This window comes from Lonchura striata, chromosome 20, assembly GCF_046129695.1.
Source record: "Lonchura striata isolate bLonStr1 chromosome 20, bLonStr1.mat, whole genome shotgun sequence".
NCBI classification, from domain to species: Eukaryota; Metazoa; Chordata; class Aves; order Passeriformes; family Estrildidae; genus Lonchura; species Lonchura striata.
In genome coordinates, this window is record NC_134622.1 from 2,083,737 (window position 1) to 2,099,635 (window position 15,899).

Consider the following 15,899-nt stretch of genomic DNA (forward strand, 5'->3'; position numbering starts at 1 on the left):
AATACTAAAAACACACAAAGGTCAACAAAAATTTGAAATCCAATAATGAAATACAAGCGAGCTTTAAAATTCATTAAATGGCTTTTCACTTTTTTATTCTCCTCCTCTGCTTTGTGTTTGTAAAGTGTGATCAAGCAACTGCTTTGGAAGAATTAGCAGTAATTTGGTGCAAACGTGAGTGCCCTCATGATTTAATTTAAAGTGTAATATAGGCAAAGACCCAGGAAGAGATTTTAATTGTCATTTAAAAATTAACCTTCTCACTTTACGCTCTGAGAACAGGCACAACCACAACAAGCCATTACCCTGCCCAAAACACTGAATAAGCTAATAAAGATTAAAACTAAGGTTCAGTAAATTCTGACAACCAGCAGGTAAGAAACCTTGCACGGCTCTCTGAGGCTCTGCAGCTCAAGGAAACACTCAGAATAACTTGGCTGGGGCTCTGCTGGTGTCTGTTAATCCACTGCTGATTTCTCTCTTGTGATGGCTTTCTGCTTTCTGTGTCAGCACTTAGACACCAAGGAACAGCAATCTGGATTTCCAGGGCCCACCAACACAGAAAGGCTCTGCTGTTCCATGGAAGAGATGGGAGCAAAGGAAGCCCTGTATTCCCTCTGGGTGCTGGGGAATGCAGTCAGAGGGATCAAGGATGCTCAGACGCAGCACATGGCACAGCCCAGCTCTTCCCAGCCTGAGCCTTCCCCATCCAGAGCCACAGAGGTTCTGGGGACACTCACACCTCAAACCATGGCAAGTGACACAAACCAAAGGGCTTCAAACTGACAAAGGGCAGGGCTACATGGGATATTGGGAAGGAATTCTTCACTCTCACCCAGAGTCAAGGTTACCCAGAGAGGCTGTGGCTGCCCCTGGATCTCTGGGAGTGCCCAAGGCCAGGTTGCATGGGGCCTGGAGCAGCGTGGGACAGTGGAAGGTGTCCTGCCTATGGTAGAGGTGGAATAGGATGGGCTTTAAGGTCCTTTCCAACCCAACCCAGTCTGTGATTCTAGGTCATTTCCACTTGCACATAATAAGGGTATTAAAGGGGAGAGGGACCAAGGATTCCAGTTCTCTCCTTCCTTCCTAATCATCCCATGGTGGTTTTACTGCTCTGGAATTAAATCCCCCTGTGCACCACGGCCCACCAGCTGCGAGGGAAGATGTGCTGACTGACTGTGTGTGAGACGTCCCCAGAGCTCCAGAGATCTCTCATTTTCCCTGTCAGCAGGAAGAACGGCGCTCCTCACAGCAGCCTGGGTCGCAGAGCCCATGGAGATCCCTTCTTTTAACAAACCCATTAAAGCAGAGCTCTCAGATTACTCCCACAGCAGAGACCCGGTGATGCTGTCGGTGTTTCCTGTTCCAAAGCAGAACAAGTGCTGGGACATGGCAGACAGCCCTTGGCATTGCTCTCTGGGGTATCAGGGATCAGAGTGACTCCCAGGATCACAGAACTGGGATTCATTACACAGCAAGCGCTGTGCCGGTGCCAAGTATCAGATTTTAAAAAGGAAAACGCAAACTGTGATTTTTATCCAACTCACCAGGAATCTTCTTCCTTTTTCAGGCAACAACTTTGCATCCCCCCAAGGACCTGAGCAGCAGAGCCCTGAGCTGCAGCCAGAACAGGCTGTGATGGCTCAGCACAGCCCTCTCCTCACAGTTTTACGTCTCATTGCATCATTCCTGCACTATTTTTAGATAACCGTCAGGGGATGTCAGCATGTGGGTCGATAGCTATTAGATTTATAGGCAGAAATAGCAAGGCTTGTAGCTCTAAGGTGTAAAGCATTCAACAATTTCTAGAACAAATCTGACCGTGGGGACTGGGAGCTGGAAAATACAGTTGCTTTTACTCCCAGAACTGTTTAGGAAATATAATCTCCATGCTGCTCCAATACATTTCTGGAGTTGAATCACTGCTGTTGACTCACGGGAGGGTCAATACTTCGGAGTATTCAGCTTGAACAGCCCTTTGCAGACTTTGATAAGGACATCTTACCAAAAATAAGCCTCTCTTTTAAATGTAATCTATCAGCATGCAGAATGGCCTCAGCTACACCCCACAGCTCAGGCATGTCTGAGGAGCTGGGAAGTGGCAGCCTGCCAGCAACATCTGGAGCAGATGTTCCATTTTAGGCAAAGATTAGTGGCGTGAGTCACAAAATTAGTAAATCCTCCTTGGTCACCTGAGCAGGCTCATTTCCCTTTGCTGTTGTTAACAGGTGGGTTTCTCACAGGCTGCATTTTCTGATCAGCAACACTCGTGTTCTCTGCCAGGAGAGGATAAGGAGGGACGATGGCCTGGAATGGACCAGAAGAGTCCCCAAAATCCAAGCACATGGACAGCACATGCCTAAAGCCAACTTCATCCATCGGTCCTGCCTGGTCAGGAGGGGAGATCTCCAAGACAGCAAGCACAGGACTGCTCCTCAGCAATTCCTGCTGCCACCCCAAAGGGCTTGGGGTATCCAGGATGCTTTGGGAGCCCAGCAGGGGAGAACACCATGGGCAGAGTCCTGCCCTCTGGAGTGGCAGCTGGAAGCCTCCAGGCACTGAAACATCTCTAGGTGCCCATGCTTCTCCAAATAAATCCAACTCCGAGTGTCTCTCCCTGGAGACACAATAGGACACTCCTGATCCAGACTGAGGCTTGCAAGCAGCACTATTATTCACATAATTACAGCACCTTCCTGGGTGTTTTGTATCCCTGGGGAGATATTTCTCATAGTTGCTCAGCTAAATAGGCAGTGCAAATCTAATGTACCTTTGTGAATTCTACCAGCCCGGAAAGGTTGCTTCCCCATTCAGGGAGGCCTCAATTAATATGCAAAACTAAAACACCACTGTTGTCACTGTATTCTGGTCACTGCTGTTGCATCCCATGAATCCTGTGTTGTCTCTGCACGACAAATGTGTTACTGGCTTATTACTCATTCATTGTCAATGTCAGGGAATATTTGGATCGTGATGCCAAACAACCATCAAACCCCAAAATTATCTACCTGTTCCTTGTCAGATGGGTTGCAAACTAAATGTCACATTAATGTCTGAGCTTCCAGATGCTTCCAAATGTCTGTATCAAGCTTCACCTTTTAACTCTATTATTTGTCTAAGAAGTACTTCCTTTTTTCATTCCTTTATCAGTATCAAACCCAATTCTCAGGAACCTGCTAAGAATAATTTACAGGCAGCAGCTCTCAGGTGCCTTGAGCCTGTGCAGACCTCTCTCCTGCTGTGAGAAAGTTTAGGCTGAGAACTTCTAAAAGCAGGTACTGAATGCATAATTTTCATGATTCTTAATAAAGAATATGAAAACTAAATCTGTTTGGTATATCCTAAGTGTTAAAGTGGCAATTTTATCAAGTTCCTATATAATATGTAAAGGCCATCCTACATAATACAGTTATTTTCTACTTCAGAAACATCCAGGCAGTGGGACAGGCAGGGAAACAGCATCCCAGCTGCTGTGTGACAATGATCAGTTAACACAGCAGCTACATCCCCATCGTGTTATCCCTTATCTCCACATCATCATTTCTTGTAGCAAAGGATTTCACCCATCAAGGCTCTGATCATATAAAGAACTATTTTAGCTCAATAACATCATTAAAGTTTGGGCCCTTCTGCCTACAAACAGCTTTTCCCTCCTCTCAGTTATTTACACTTCGTTATTTTTCTTAATCGGGGAATTTCTTAGCATTTAAGTTAATATATTATCTACCTGTTAAAACCTTAATATTACCAGTCTGTGGGTGTAGTGCTATTACATTTGCCTAGATACTGATAAAACCACTTTTAGTCTGCCTTATTTACATATATAATTTCTATACTGAGTGGTTAGCTAAGTTTGTAATGTGTTTGGAGGATGATAAGTGTTAGAGCAGATAAGCATTATCTTATCCTTATGGGAAACAAATCCATGTATCTCCAAAATGTTTTAAGTTAATTAAGTGCCACTTTACAAGGATAGCAACACCGTGCTGAGGCTGTGGTTCAGTGTCAGCCTCCATGTCCATATGCAACCCTCCCAAAGTTAATTTCCTAATTGGATAAGCAGATGAGAGCACAGCCAGAACACAGGAGGCTGCTGGCATGCATTTGGCCATACCTCAACATGTTCACATTATTCCACGTGCAAAAGCACAGATGCAGGCTGCTTTAAAAAATGAACACAGGCTTATTTCACCTCCAAGGAATGTAAAGTTCCTTTTCAACATTAACATTTGGTAAAAGCAGCTGTTTAATCTGTGCATTTCTTTAGCACAGGGGAAGAAACCCTCTCTGTTCGCCCCTCTTCTGGCCAGCTTCCCTTCAGCATTCCTTCATCACTGCTCTCTCTTTTACAACAATTTGCAAATAGCTTTAATTCTCCCTGATCTTATATATCAAGTTGAATGGGGCTTGAAGCACCCTGGGATAGTGGAAGTTGTCCTTGCCCATGGCAGAGGGCTGGAACTGGGTGGTCTTTGGGTCCCTTCCAACCCAAACCATTCTGTGATTCTATGACCTGTTGAGCGACCACAAAATAAAATTTAACAGAAGAGCTCTGGATGAGCCAGTCATGCCCTTCTGTTCTCTGTCTTTCCAGTATTTATCCTGAAGTTCAGACTTTCTGTACTATTTTTCCACACTGCTCAGGTAGTGCCACACCATTCCTGTCACGTTGGCTTCCAGGCAGCCGAGCGTTTACTGGAGTCAGCTGCTGCTGTGAATCCACCCCTACCCACCACTATCCAAAGCACCAGAGAGGGAGTTTCCAGCCTTCACACTGCTTGGAGGCTTTAGTCCAAGAGCCAGACCTCTGCTGGACACAGAGGCTGGAAGGTGGCTGCCTGGGAGGCTCCTCAGGTCCCCAGTGAGCAGCACAGGTGACCTGCTGACATCTTTTCCAGATGCTCAGACAGGGCAGGTACAGGGGATGGCTGTACCCAGGGTTTGTTGAGAGTTTTCTCCCTCCTGCAATCCCTGTTTTCCAATGGCAGCACCATTTACTGGCCCATCCCCCTGAGAGGGTCCCACAGTACCTTTGGACACTGGGCACAAACACGAGCTTTCCTCAAGACAGGTCACTCACCCTCCAGCCACTGGGATGTTCAAAGCTTGGACCACCTTTGCTGTCTCTGGGTCCTATAAATGCCCAATATCTCATATTCCTCATAGACATCAATGGGTTCCTACATTAGCCCCAGAGGAATGGGATGAGCTAATGGGAAGACTTTGCCCAGCACTTCCCAGGAAGCAGCACATGGTTCCTGAAAATGCTGAGTGCTCCCTTCTGAGTCTCTGCTCCCTTCAGCTCCTCACCTGGTCACACAGCACAGAAACCCACTCTTTGTAAACACAAACTGGAAAGTTCATTTGTGCAAATCTCCATAAAGTTGGAAATAAGCTGGATCACAATTTGTACTCGTGTAAATGTCAGCACATAAAAAAACAGGCTTGGATCAAAAAGACAAGTTTTAGTTAATACCAAGAGTAAAATACACACATTCCTTTCTGACCTTCATTAGCTTTCTCTGGATATTTGCTGGACAAGAGAATTCTATCCATAAAAGGGACTGCAGAAATTAAAAATCCTCTGAACAACCAGATCAGTGCCTACACGTACAAAGCCCTCCATTCCAAAGGGCACCCTCAGACCTCTGTGTGGGAGACTCAATTAGAGATCAGCAAAGAGCAAACCGCACACTACCTGTCCAACAAGTTAAAGAGCAATAACCAACTTTTAGAAAGAACAAAGCAAATGTACAGATTGGGCCACCTTTGGGACAGTTTGGGACAGTTTTTCTTGCTCAGTGAGGAGTAAGAGGGAGCCTGCTGTTATTTCCAGAACAGCATGGCAAACAAGCGCCATTCAGAAAGAAGGATTGTGTCAAATCTCTCCTTTCCCAGAGCCAAAGCAGTGATGTTTACCTTGTTTTTATGGCCAACCTTTACAGAGATAAATAAATACACACACACAAAACATGAGGGCTGCTGTACCACTGAGAGCTGTTATTTCAAATACGCTTTACACTATGTGACTCACAAACCAAACCCACAGCAATGATATGATCAGATTGCTCATTTTATCTGTACAGAATTGAGCTTTTGAAGACATTCAGGTTTTTAAAGATGGTTTCAAGTCCCCCTGAAATCCAGCCAAGTCCTATAATGCAGGAGAAATCCATAGCTGGCTGCACCTAGACTGGGCTGTAGCTTCTCTCTTTGGACAAACACTTCTCAATGCTCTGTGAGATGCAGGCTTTCCCCTTGCAGCCCTATATATAATACTTTTGTCTTAGGTTGGAAGATATAGCTGGGGGTGTGTGTTCTGTCACCATCTGTCAGAGCTGGGGCAGTTCTCTGCTGTCCATGGGCGGTTTTCTTTATCTCTCCCACAGCCAATCCTCCCTCCAGGAGATCTCTGCTGTTCATGGCCACTGAGTGTCCCTGCATGGCTGAGAAAATTCCATCATCCATGGGGAGATGCTCTGCCCAGGGGAGGAGCCAAGCATTCCTACCTGGATCCAATCTGACCTGGGAACAGCACAGCAGCCTTTGCTCCCTGCATTCCCAGAGGAGCAGCTTCCTTCCCCCTGCATTCCCAGAGGAGCAGCTTTCTTCCCCCTGCATTCCCAGAGGAGCCCAGGCCCATCTCCCCCAGCCCTGGAGCTCCAGAGGAAAACTCCCCCCTTGTGCAGGATCCTGCTCCAGCAGAAGCACAGCTGCCACTGCAGGAGGGCTGAGCCCCCCTGGGATGGGACTGTGGCACCTCCCTGACACACAGGGGGTCAGGGCCTATTCTGACTCTGGCAGTGGTTTGGGTTTTTTTGTACTATTGTGTTTGAATTTTATTTTTCCTGGTAAAGAACTGTTATTCCTATTCCCGTATCTTTGCCTGAGAGCCCCTTAATTTCAAAATTGTAATAATTCAGAAGGAGGGGATTTATATTTTCCATTTCAAGGGAGGCTCCTGCCTTCCTTAGCACACACCTGTCTTTTCAAACTGAGACAACTTTATTCCATTATTTTGTAGCTGCTTAACCATATGTCAGATTTTAAGTGAAACATGACCTTTGAGAACTAAGAGAGAATTCTCATCTCTCAGTGTGTCGTTGTGCAGTGTGTCTGAGCTTGGCCCAGAGCTGAAGTGGGGTTTCTGAGGCACCAGCACAAAACTACCCACACAAAAATCAAAGAGAAGTAGTGAGCTCCTATTTGCACACTTCCAGCAGGCAGGAGATTTTAGGTGTTCCTCAAGTGCCCAGGGTGAATGCTTATCTAGGCACAGAAGATTCCTGGCAGGAAATCCAATCCAGCTGCTCCTCATTCTTAGTCCCGGGGGCTGTCCCAGTGCCCCTGACTGTTTCCTTTCAGTGCTGGAGGGTGGGGATGGCCCCCCTACATCTTACTGCAAAGCCCAGCCTTGCTGAAGCACAGCCCACAGCCACCCCTCAGAGCACTGAGCTTCTCTCAAAACCACATGTACCAAATATACACTTGACCCAAAGTTACATAAGTGCTGTGCCAGAGCTATTTTTTAGCCAGACTGATCAGCGCTGCTATAAATCACCCCAGGATGCAGAGGCCAGACAAGATGTCACACTTATGTGCTCAGCTTTCTGCCTGCCCTGAGAAAACGTTTGTGATATGCCAACATATCTATTCCCTCTCTGCCTCCCCTGGTGTGTAGGTGCACGACTGCTGCTCAGCACTGAGCAGGCTCCAGACAGCGCTGCCCATGCCCACAGCAGCCTGGGGACAGCACTGACCTGCTCCTGCCCCTGCAGCTCCTCTCACCAGCAGGGCAGGGCAGAGTGGGGAGCCCCAGGTTAACCTGCACAGAAGGGCAGTAAGTGATAACCCCAGCTCACCCTGTGTCTGCAGGGATGGCAGACTGCTGCATGATCTTGTCCTATCCTGATCCAGAGTCCTGGAATAAGGGCTCTTATCTTGAGCTGCAGTTATTGCCCAAGTAACTGTCTAAATCCTCCTGGAAACTTCTGCCCTGGCAGGATCCAGGAGCAGGCAATTTCACAGTTTGATTGCAAATAACATTCAACTTCCTACCTTATTCCTCACGCTTCTCCTCTGTTTATCGCTCACCAGTGCTGTTTCAGCATCTCATGGTGCCAGGCACAGGCAGGACAGGTGTCTCATGCAAGCGTGTAAGGTAGGAATATCAGTAACACTTTCCTCCTCCTCTGAGTACTCCAGTGCTGTCCCCAAAGCCACTGCCCGAGCCAAGTGCTCCAGGAAAGCCACGCTGCCTCCCTGCACCTGCTTCTCCTCCTGGGTGCACAGTGACACCAGCTACAGCTCAGGCTCAGCACCGAGACACAGCACACACCAGTTCCTGGCTCAGCACAGCACCATATTCCAAACTCGGAGAGGGAATCACACTGACACTGCCAGGAACACCAACTCTGCTCGTTCCAACACACAGAAACTTGCAGGGATTAAAGCTTCGGAGATTGGAAGCAATAAGCAAGACCCTTGATTGAAATTACACCCCCAGTTGTGAATCTGTGGGAAACAGCTTTAAAAAAATCAGCTTCCACTGTGAGTGTTTTAATTAGATACCTCACCTAGATTTCTTACATCTTTACAATGTGTTTCTCTATCCTGCACAGCATCTTTAAAATTCCCTTTCTACGTCTCTGAGCTACTGAACCTGGTGAGATTTTAATAGAAATCCCTTTTCTGTGCTATAAAGAGAAGCATTACTTGAGATTTTAATTAGCAGCTGTCAGTGCTGAGCCATAGGAAATACTAAATAGTTTGCTTAACTTCTTAGAGAAAGTGCTTTTTGCTTTCTGACCTTCTGCACTGAAATGATGCAACACACTTGAGCCATTTGAAAACTCCTTTTCCAAACCCAGCTCTGTGGGAGTAAAAGCCATTCCCCCGATCAATACACCCTGCGCTGCTCCAACCCGTGTTCACCCGCCGCACACCCGGCTCGTTTGATGCAGAAATCGTGCCGCTGTCATTTTCTGACCACTGCTATAAATCTGAAAGGCAGCATTCTGTTATTACCATTTCCTTCCATCCTGTGCAAGGTACCCCGAGCTTTAGACACACACAGAACTTGGAAATCAGATGCTAAATCGATTCAGTCTGTTGAGACTCCGTTTGCACACCAGCAGAGGGGAGAGCAGGGGTCCGTCATGCAAACTTCAGGCAAGGCGGGCACCTGCTCCGAGCCTCGATGCACCATCACCCTACCCCGAAGGCATTAAAGAGCAAGAGAACTGCTCCTACCATTCAGCTGCCTGTAGACTATGTCTTCTAGGAGCGAGAGCCTCTTCAGCACTGCATCCTGGATGGAGCTGACGCCGCGGGCTGTCAAGTTGGCCACTTCTGCCCTGGGATGGATGTCATGGTAGGAGTCGCCGCTCTTGGTAGTGATGGGTCTGCACTTGGCCAGGAAGAGGACGAAGCCAGCCACGGCGATCAGGTTTAACACCAGCAGGACTTTGACTCTCCTCAAAGAAGCCATCAAACTTCCCGAGGGGCCCCGCCAGCCGCCGCGCTGCCGGCAGGGCTATGGGAGCGGGCCGGCGGCCGCCCGCCGCTGCGCGCACATCGCGGGGAGCGCGCCCCGGCCGGCCGAGCTGCAGCGGAGCGGCGAGCGGAGCGGGAGGGCTGGCGAGCAGCGGCACCGCGAGCCCGGGCGCGGCGAGCCCGCTCGGGACTACGACCCCGCAGAGGAGGCGCGGCCGGGGCCGCCCGCCCCGCTCCGCCCGCCGCGCTGCCGCCGCCGCCGCAACTTCATGCCCCGCGCAGGGCGGCCGCGCCGGGGCTGCGGAGCGGCCGCGGGGCCGAGGAGCCCTGCGGCAGCAGCGGCGGCGGCGCCGGCATCAGCGCCCGGCCCCCGCCCGCCTCCCGCCTCCGCCGGCCCGCGGGGGGAGCGCGGCCGCTGCTGCGCGGCGCGGGCCGAGCCGGCGCCCCCTGCGCGGGCGGAGGGGGCCGGGGCGGGCGGGGGCGCGGGGCGCCCGCCCCTCACGGCGCCCGGGGAGGGGGCGGCACGGCGGCCGCGGCGGAGCCCCCGCCCCGCGCAGCGGCCGCGCAGGGCCGGCGGCTGCGGCAGAGCCCCCGCGCCTGCGGAGAGCGGCCCCGCCGCCGCCACAGCCCGGCATGGCGGCCCGAGCGCGCCGCGGGTCCCGGGGCTGCGGCGGCGCCGAGCGGGCAGCGCGGCCGGGCACCGAACCCCGGCCCTGAGGGACGGGGAGCGCGGGCGCGGAGTGCCGGGGCGCCCGGGCCGTGCGGGGATGGGGAGCGCTGGGTGCCGGGGCCGTGAGGGGATGGGGAGCGCTGGGTGCCGGGGCTGTGAGGGGATGGAGAGTATTGGGTGCCGGGGCCGTGAGGGGATGGGGAGCGCTGGGTGCCGGGGCCGTGCGGGGATCGGAGCGCTGGGCGCTGTAGCCGTGAGGGGATGGGGAGCGCGGAGCTGTAGCGGGCAGAGATGGGGCCGGTTGCGGTAACGCGCTCCGTGTCACAGAAAGTTTGAGCCCCCGGGGCGGTGCGTGGGCCTCTCCTGCACTCTTCTCCCGGTTTTCCCGGATGGCACCTCTGTCGTCTCCCTCGGAACGCTGGCTTTCCCTGCCCTAGCACGGAATGACAAAGGAAGCTTCCCCAGGCTCCTCCGTGCTGGAGCAAGGGAATGACTTCAGAGCTGTCACGGCTGTCATTAGCAAGGATCGCCTGTACCTCAAACCCTGACATGAGGTAAAGTGATAAACATCATAAACTGCAGTTCACATCCAACGTTTTAATGCCAGAATGCTGAATCTTCTCATGAGGGTACAGCCACTACTGAACAACCCATAACCCTGTTTTCCTAGCTTTATCCACGTGCTTTTATGTTCACTCTGCTTTTCAGAAAGATGGCACCAACAGGCATGAGAAATTCAAACAACCTTGAGCCATTGTATCCTACAAGGCAACTTTTCAAAAGGTAAGAATAACCCCTCTCATCCTAAAGCCATAATTAAAAAGGAAAAAAAAAAAAAAAAACCAACAAAAAATCAATGCCATGGAAACAAACCTAAAATTGCCTCGGAGGATTTGGAGTTTTAATGTCCTAACTGCACATGAAGTCTTTCATGGCTTGTATGTTCAGACCCAGGATCCTGCTACAGATCTGGAGAAGAGACAGGCACATTACTCATAGTCAGACCCTAAAATACTCTGGTCAGTCCATCATCCACTAAGGTTCAATTTAAGAGGGTGAAAATGGGAATGATTTGCATGACATAGAGCTAGAAATACCAACTGCTGAAAATCAGCTTTTGGCAGGCACGGAGGGGAGGCTGGTTTGGGGGTTCTATAGGGGTGTTTTGGCACACAATAAACAGAAGGTTTGTTTCCAAAGCTGACAACTGAGATTTTTTCTTCTCTATAAATAAAAGCACTTTTTATTAAACAAATAAACAAACACCACCCAACTTGGCAGAGTAGTTTACCAAAAAGGGAAACCACATGGCTTTAATTGTCAGGAGCAGAAATATTTGTGCAAACAGAAAAGTACCTGCTGCTTATTCTGAAGCAGTCTGGGATAAAGACCCATTCCCGTTGTTCTCATTACCACTGCTCCCACTGAAGTCAGGCTGGTGTATTACACAGAAGCAGCAAGATCTATTTTAATTATAAACCAGTTTGGAAAAAGCTGGATTTACAGGCTTTTGGCACATGGCTGTTACAGATGATCCCAATGGAAAAAAAAAATAATCTCAGGATCTTAAAAAAGAGAATGCAAGGATTTGAAGCAGCTCCTTGCTGAAGGTGAAGGCGAGCATTTTTGCCACCATTTCCCCCAAAAAAGGAGTAGAATTAAATCTCAAAAAAAACAGGAGGGAGGGAGAAAGGCTCAAGTCCCCTTAGGGCGACACATGGCTACAGGGCACCTGGCACCCATGAGTGCGTGGTCCTGGGGGAGACAGCACAATAGGAGAAAATAAAGATGTCCAAAAAATGCAAGGAAAAAAATCTCTGTGTGGGAAATAACATGAGAGCTAAAAAGTCAGAATACACATGAGCCAAGAGCTCCCCTGCCCTGTCCACAAAGATTCACTTGTAAAAGCTCCCCAGGTTTCTGTTGCGGCTGCTGCTGTTGTATTAATCTGAGGAGAGGCAAGCAGCAGACTTTGAAGCTGTGCTGGCTGACAAGGATCCCATCACCTGGGACTGTCCCCAGCCCAGCTACACCTCCTCCAGGACAGCTGGCCCTGCTGCTGACCTCAGGGGCAGCTGGGCACTGCTTCCCTTTGCAGAACTGCTAAGGGAAGCAGGCTGAGGAGAAGCTGGTCCCCTTCCTGAACTGGTTTGCAGCATTCCATGTTCCACAGGCCCCTTCTGCTGTGCTGCTCTCAGCAGCAGCAACAACTTTCCCTTCATTTCTTTCACTTGGGAGAAGTTATTTCAGTTTTGTTCAGTTGTATTACAGTCACTTCTGGCCTGAGGAGACCAAGCAAACCCCAGAGTATTCACACCAAGCATCACACTCCCTTCAGTATGTCCTGACAACCACTCTCAGCACTTTCTGAACGAGGCTCAGCTCTCTGGGACTGCCAAGGAGCCAAGTGCCACCTGTGTCACCAGACCTGCAGAATTATCCACAAACACATCCCTCTGTACCTCCCCTGCAGTGACAAGGGAGAGCAGAATGCTTCAGATAACAACAAACATCGAAGGGTCCACTGAATCGGAGAATCACAGAATCACCAAGGTTGGGAAAGACCTCCAAGGTCATCCAAGTGCAGACATCAACCCAGCCCCACCACCCTGTTCAGCACTAACTCCTGTCCCCAGATCCTCACCCACATGTTTTTGGAACACTTCAGGGGTGGTGACTCCACCTTGCTGTGGGCAGCCTGTGCCAGGCCCTGACCACCCTCTCAGTGATGAAATTTTCCTAAAATCTCATTTCACTTCCTCTAGCATGACCTGGGTCTCTTTCCTGTCACCCTGCCCTGCAGAGGGACACCAACAGGACATGGCTGTAGGCGACCAGGAAAAGTTATGCTTTGTGGAATTCCAAGGCCTGAGAGCAGCTTCCCCACCCATATTTCCTTTGAGCTTTGCACCCCCAGAACACTGAACTAAATTTCAACAGCAAATACGAAATGATCCCTTGAAAAGGTCTGTCAAGACTCAACTCTCTAAATCAGAGTTCAACTGAGGCATAGCTCAGCTTCCACTGGAGATATTGAAGGTTTTTTCCTTCTATTTTTTCCCTTTTTTCCCAGTTTCATTACATTCCTATCGAGAAAAAAAAAAAAAAGATTGAAACATTGTTACTAAATGGAGAACAAGAACTAAAGGATATGTATCAGTATCAGGCAGAGGAGATCAGTTTGCATGTCTAATAGAAAAATTCTATTTTTGCCCATTCCAGTAGAGTTCTGTGAACAGCACACACACACACTTTTCAAGTGCTAGCCAAAATAATTACTTCTCTCCTTCTTGGGGGGGGGCAGGGGGGGGAATCCACTAAATCATGAATATTCAATGGATTGGTTAATGACACAGTAATGCTTTAGCTGAAATCTTTGCTCCTTAAAATACAACCAACACAAGCTGCCAGTCAGAAGAAGAATTAAAAATACAAAAATAACTGGATCTTCAGAAGCTATCACCCCCCAATTGCTTCAGGAGTGTGTGATGGTAGCATGATACCATGACAGATCTGGGGCAGACTGTCTTCACAATCTGGGAGATGTAAAACAGGCAGGAAAAAATAGTTTCTGCTACTCTCTGGAGCTTCTGCCAGTGCTGGGGGTTCTCCAGGGCAAAGGTGCCTTCCCTCAGCACCAGCTGGGTCCTCACCCAGATGATCCCTGGGTGCACCCAGTTACATTTCCAGCCTTGTACCACCAGCTCAAAGGAAAAAAAAAAAAGTTTGGGTCTATTAGCTAAATTTCTTTGAATTGCATAAATTATCGTTTCCATAACCAAACTCCTGTATGAAAACAGCGATCTGCAAAAGAAAAACAAAACAAAACCAAAAAAAAAAAAAAAAACCAAACCAAAAAAACCCACCAAACAGCCAAACAAAAACCTACAGAAAAGGTTCCATTTAAAGCCATTTTTGTTTCCTCAAAGTCTGAGAGTTCTGGATGGAGTGCTGTGAGTGCAACTGTGTTATTTCTTTGCTTTCAGGTGGTACCTGGGAGTTGTATCTTCCCTTTTTTCTCTCAGGCTCTCAAGAATTCCTGATTATTCAGCCTCAGTTTTCTTGCTTTGCTACCAAAACCACCTTTGAGAAAGCCATATGTTCATCAGGTAGATGAATTTAAGACTCCATGTTGCCTATGAATTCTTTGGTTTTCCCACTGGAGTTTTCTCCGTGTGGAATCTGCTCCCTGCAAGGGTCACCAACATCACTGTGAGACCTGGGCTGGTGAAAGGAGTAAAACTTATATAGAAAGATGTTTTATTATTTTCAGAAGCTGATATTCTGAAATTAATGGTTCACTCTGCTCTCTCAGAGTCATTTCTGACATACTTCAGGCACGTATTTAACATCAAGGAGTGAACTCTTTATCCCCAGCCTTAACATTTTTCTCCACTATGGGAACAGCTAATGCCCAAAAGTAACTTTCCTCAGTGTTATCTTCAAAGTTGGGAACATATTTAGTTGCATATTACAATAACTCCATTCATATTTCATGAATTTTTTAAGTTCAGCCTGTGAACATGGACAGCTCATCACTGATACATCAGGGAAATGCTGTGAAAAAACAAGCAACTTATTGTGCTTTTAGCATATGAGATTGCTGCATGGTTCCCTCAAGGATATTAAAAAGATCTGTGCTATGGTTATCAATAAATATCTTTCAGGATCAGCATTTATAAAGGTTCTAGAATGGCTTCAGCTTTTGACTGACTTCAGAAATTAAAGAACTTACTTGCAAAAAGCAAAACCATAGCTTAAAGTCAACTACTCTTCAGTTTTGCTGCTTTGAACTTTAATATTCATCTCGATGACCAGAACCTACTTCTTAAATAATTTTATTATTAGAGCTGGTTTGAAAAGCTTCAGCCTATTTCTTGAAAAACAGGAGGGAAGGAAGAAGAGCAAGAGGAGCAAATTCATTGGAATTTTAATAAATCATTGAAAAAAACAGAAAATCCATTTTAAATATTGACTCCTTGTATCATTAGAAAATAAATTCTCACTTATTTCTTTTTTATTACAGAAGATACTTGCATGGTCTAAGTTATTTCAGCACCTGATCATCACCCAATAGTCCTTGAGCCAGGGCTTGCTGATTTGTTACACCAGCAAACAAAAAGATACTTGTAGACCTTTGGAAAAACAAAAACAAAAACAAAAACAAAAACAAAACAAAAACAAACAAACAAACAAACAAACAAACAAACAACAACAAAAAAAAAAACAAACAAAAAAAAAAACAGAATCCCAAAATGGTCTGGGTTGGAAAGGACCTTAAATCCCATCCAGTGCACCCCTGCCATGGCAGGGACACCTCCCACTGTCCCAGGCTGCTCCCAGCCCTGTCCAGCCTGGCCTTGGGCACTGCCAGGGATCCAGGGGCAGCCACAGCTGCTCTGGGCACCTGTGCCACCCTCCCAGGAACAATTCCTGCCCCATATCCCATCCATCCCTGCCCTCTGGCAGTGGGAGCCATTCCCTGGGGTTTAAATTCCTGAGGAAACCAAGAGGTGACACAAAGGACCCAGCCAGGACCGAAGCCTTGAGGAGCCTTCAGGACAAGAGGTGTTGGTCACCAGACCCTCGAGCCCCAGGCTGACACACTCAGCTGCTGGGCCCTGAGCAGCACCACAGTATGGCCACACCTGTGGGGAGCAGGGAAATGCTGAAAATCCCAAAGTCAAATTGCACCATCCGTGTTCCTGTTAAACTCCTGACTGCCTTTTCCATG

At 48.4% G+C, this 15,899-nt stretch overlaps 1 protein-coding gene and 1 long non-coding RNA gene across 2 annotated transcripts in view; one reads left to right on the forward strand and one right to left on the reverse strand.

The window, feature by feature from the left end:
- GALNT17 (polypeptide N-acetylgalactosaminyltransferase 17) overlaps positions 1-9,599 on the reverse strand; it is a 214,197-nt gene extending 204,598 nt beyond the window's left edge. The window contains exon 1 of the mRNA XM_077787478.1: positions 9,253-9,599. Within this exon, the coding sequence (XP_077643604.1) occupies positions 9,253-9,490 (238 nt within the window). The 5' untranslated portion in view covers positions 9,491-9,599. The remainder of the gene's footprint in view (positions 1-9,252) is intronic.
- Positions 9,600-10,398: 799 nt separating this feature from the next.
- LOC110472028 (uncharacterized) lies at positions 10,399-15,193 on the forward strand. The gene is made up of 3 exons (XR_013340968.1): positions 10,399-10,719; positions 10,874-10,948; positions 14,152-15,193. It is a non-coding gene; the product is annotated as an uncharacterized LOC110472028 (long non-coding RNA).
- The last annotated feature ends 706 nt before the right edge of the window (positions 15,194-15,899 follow it).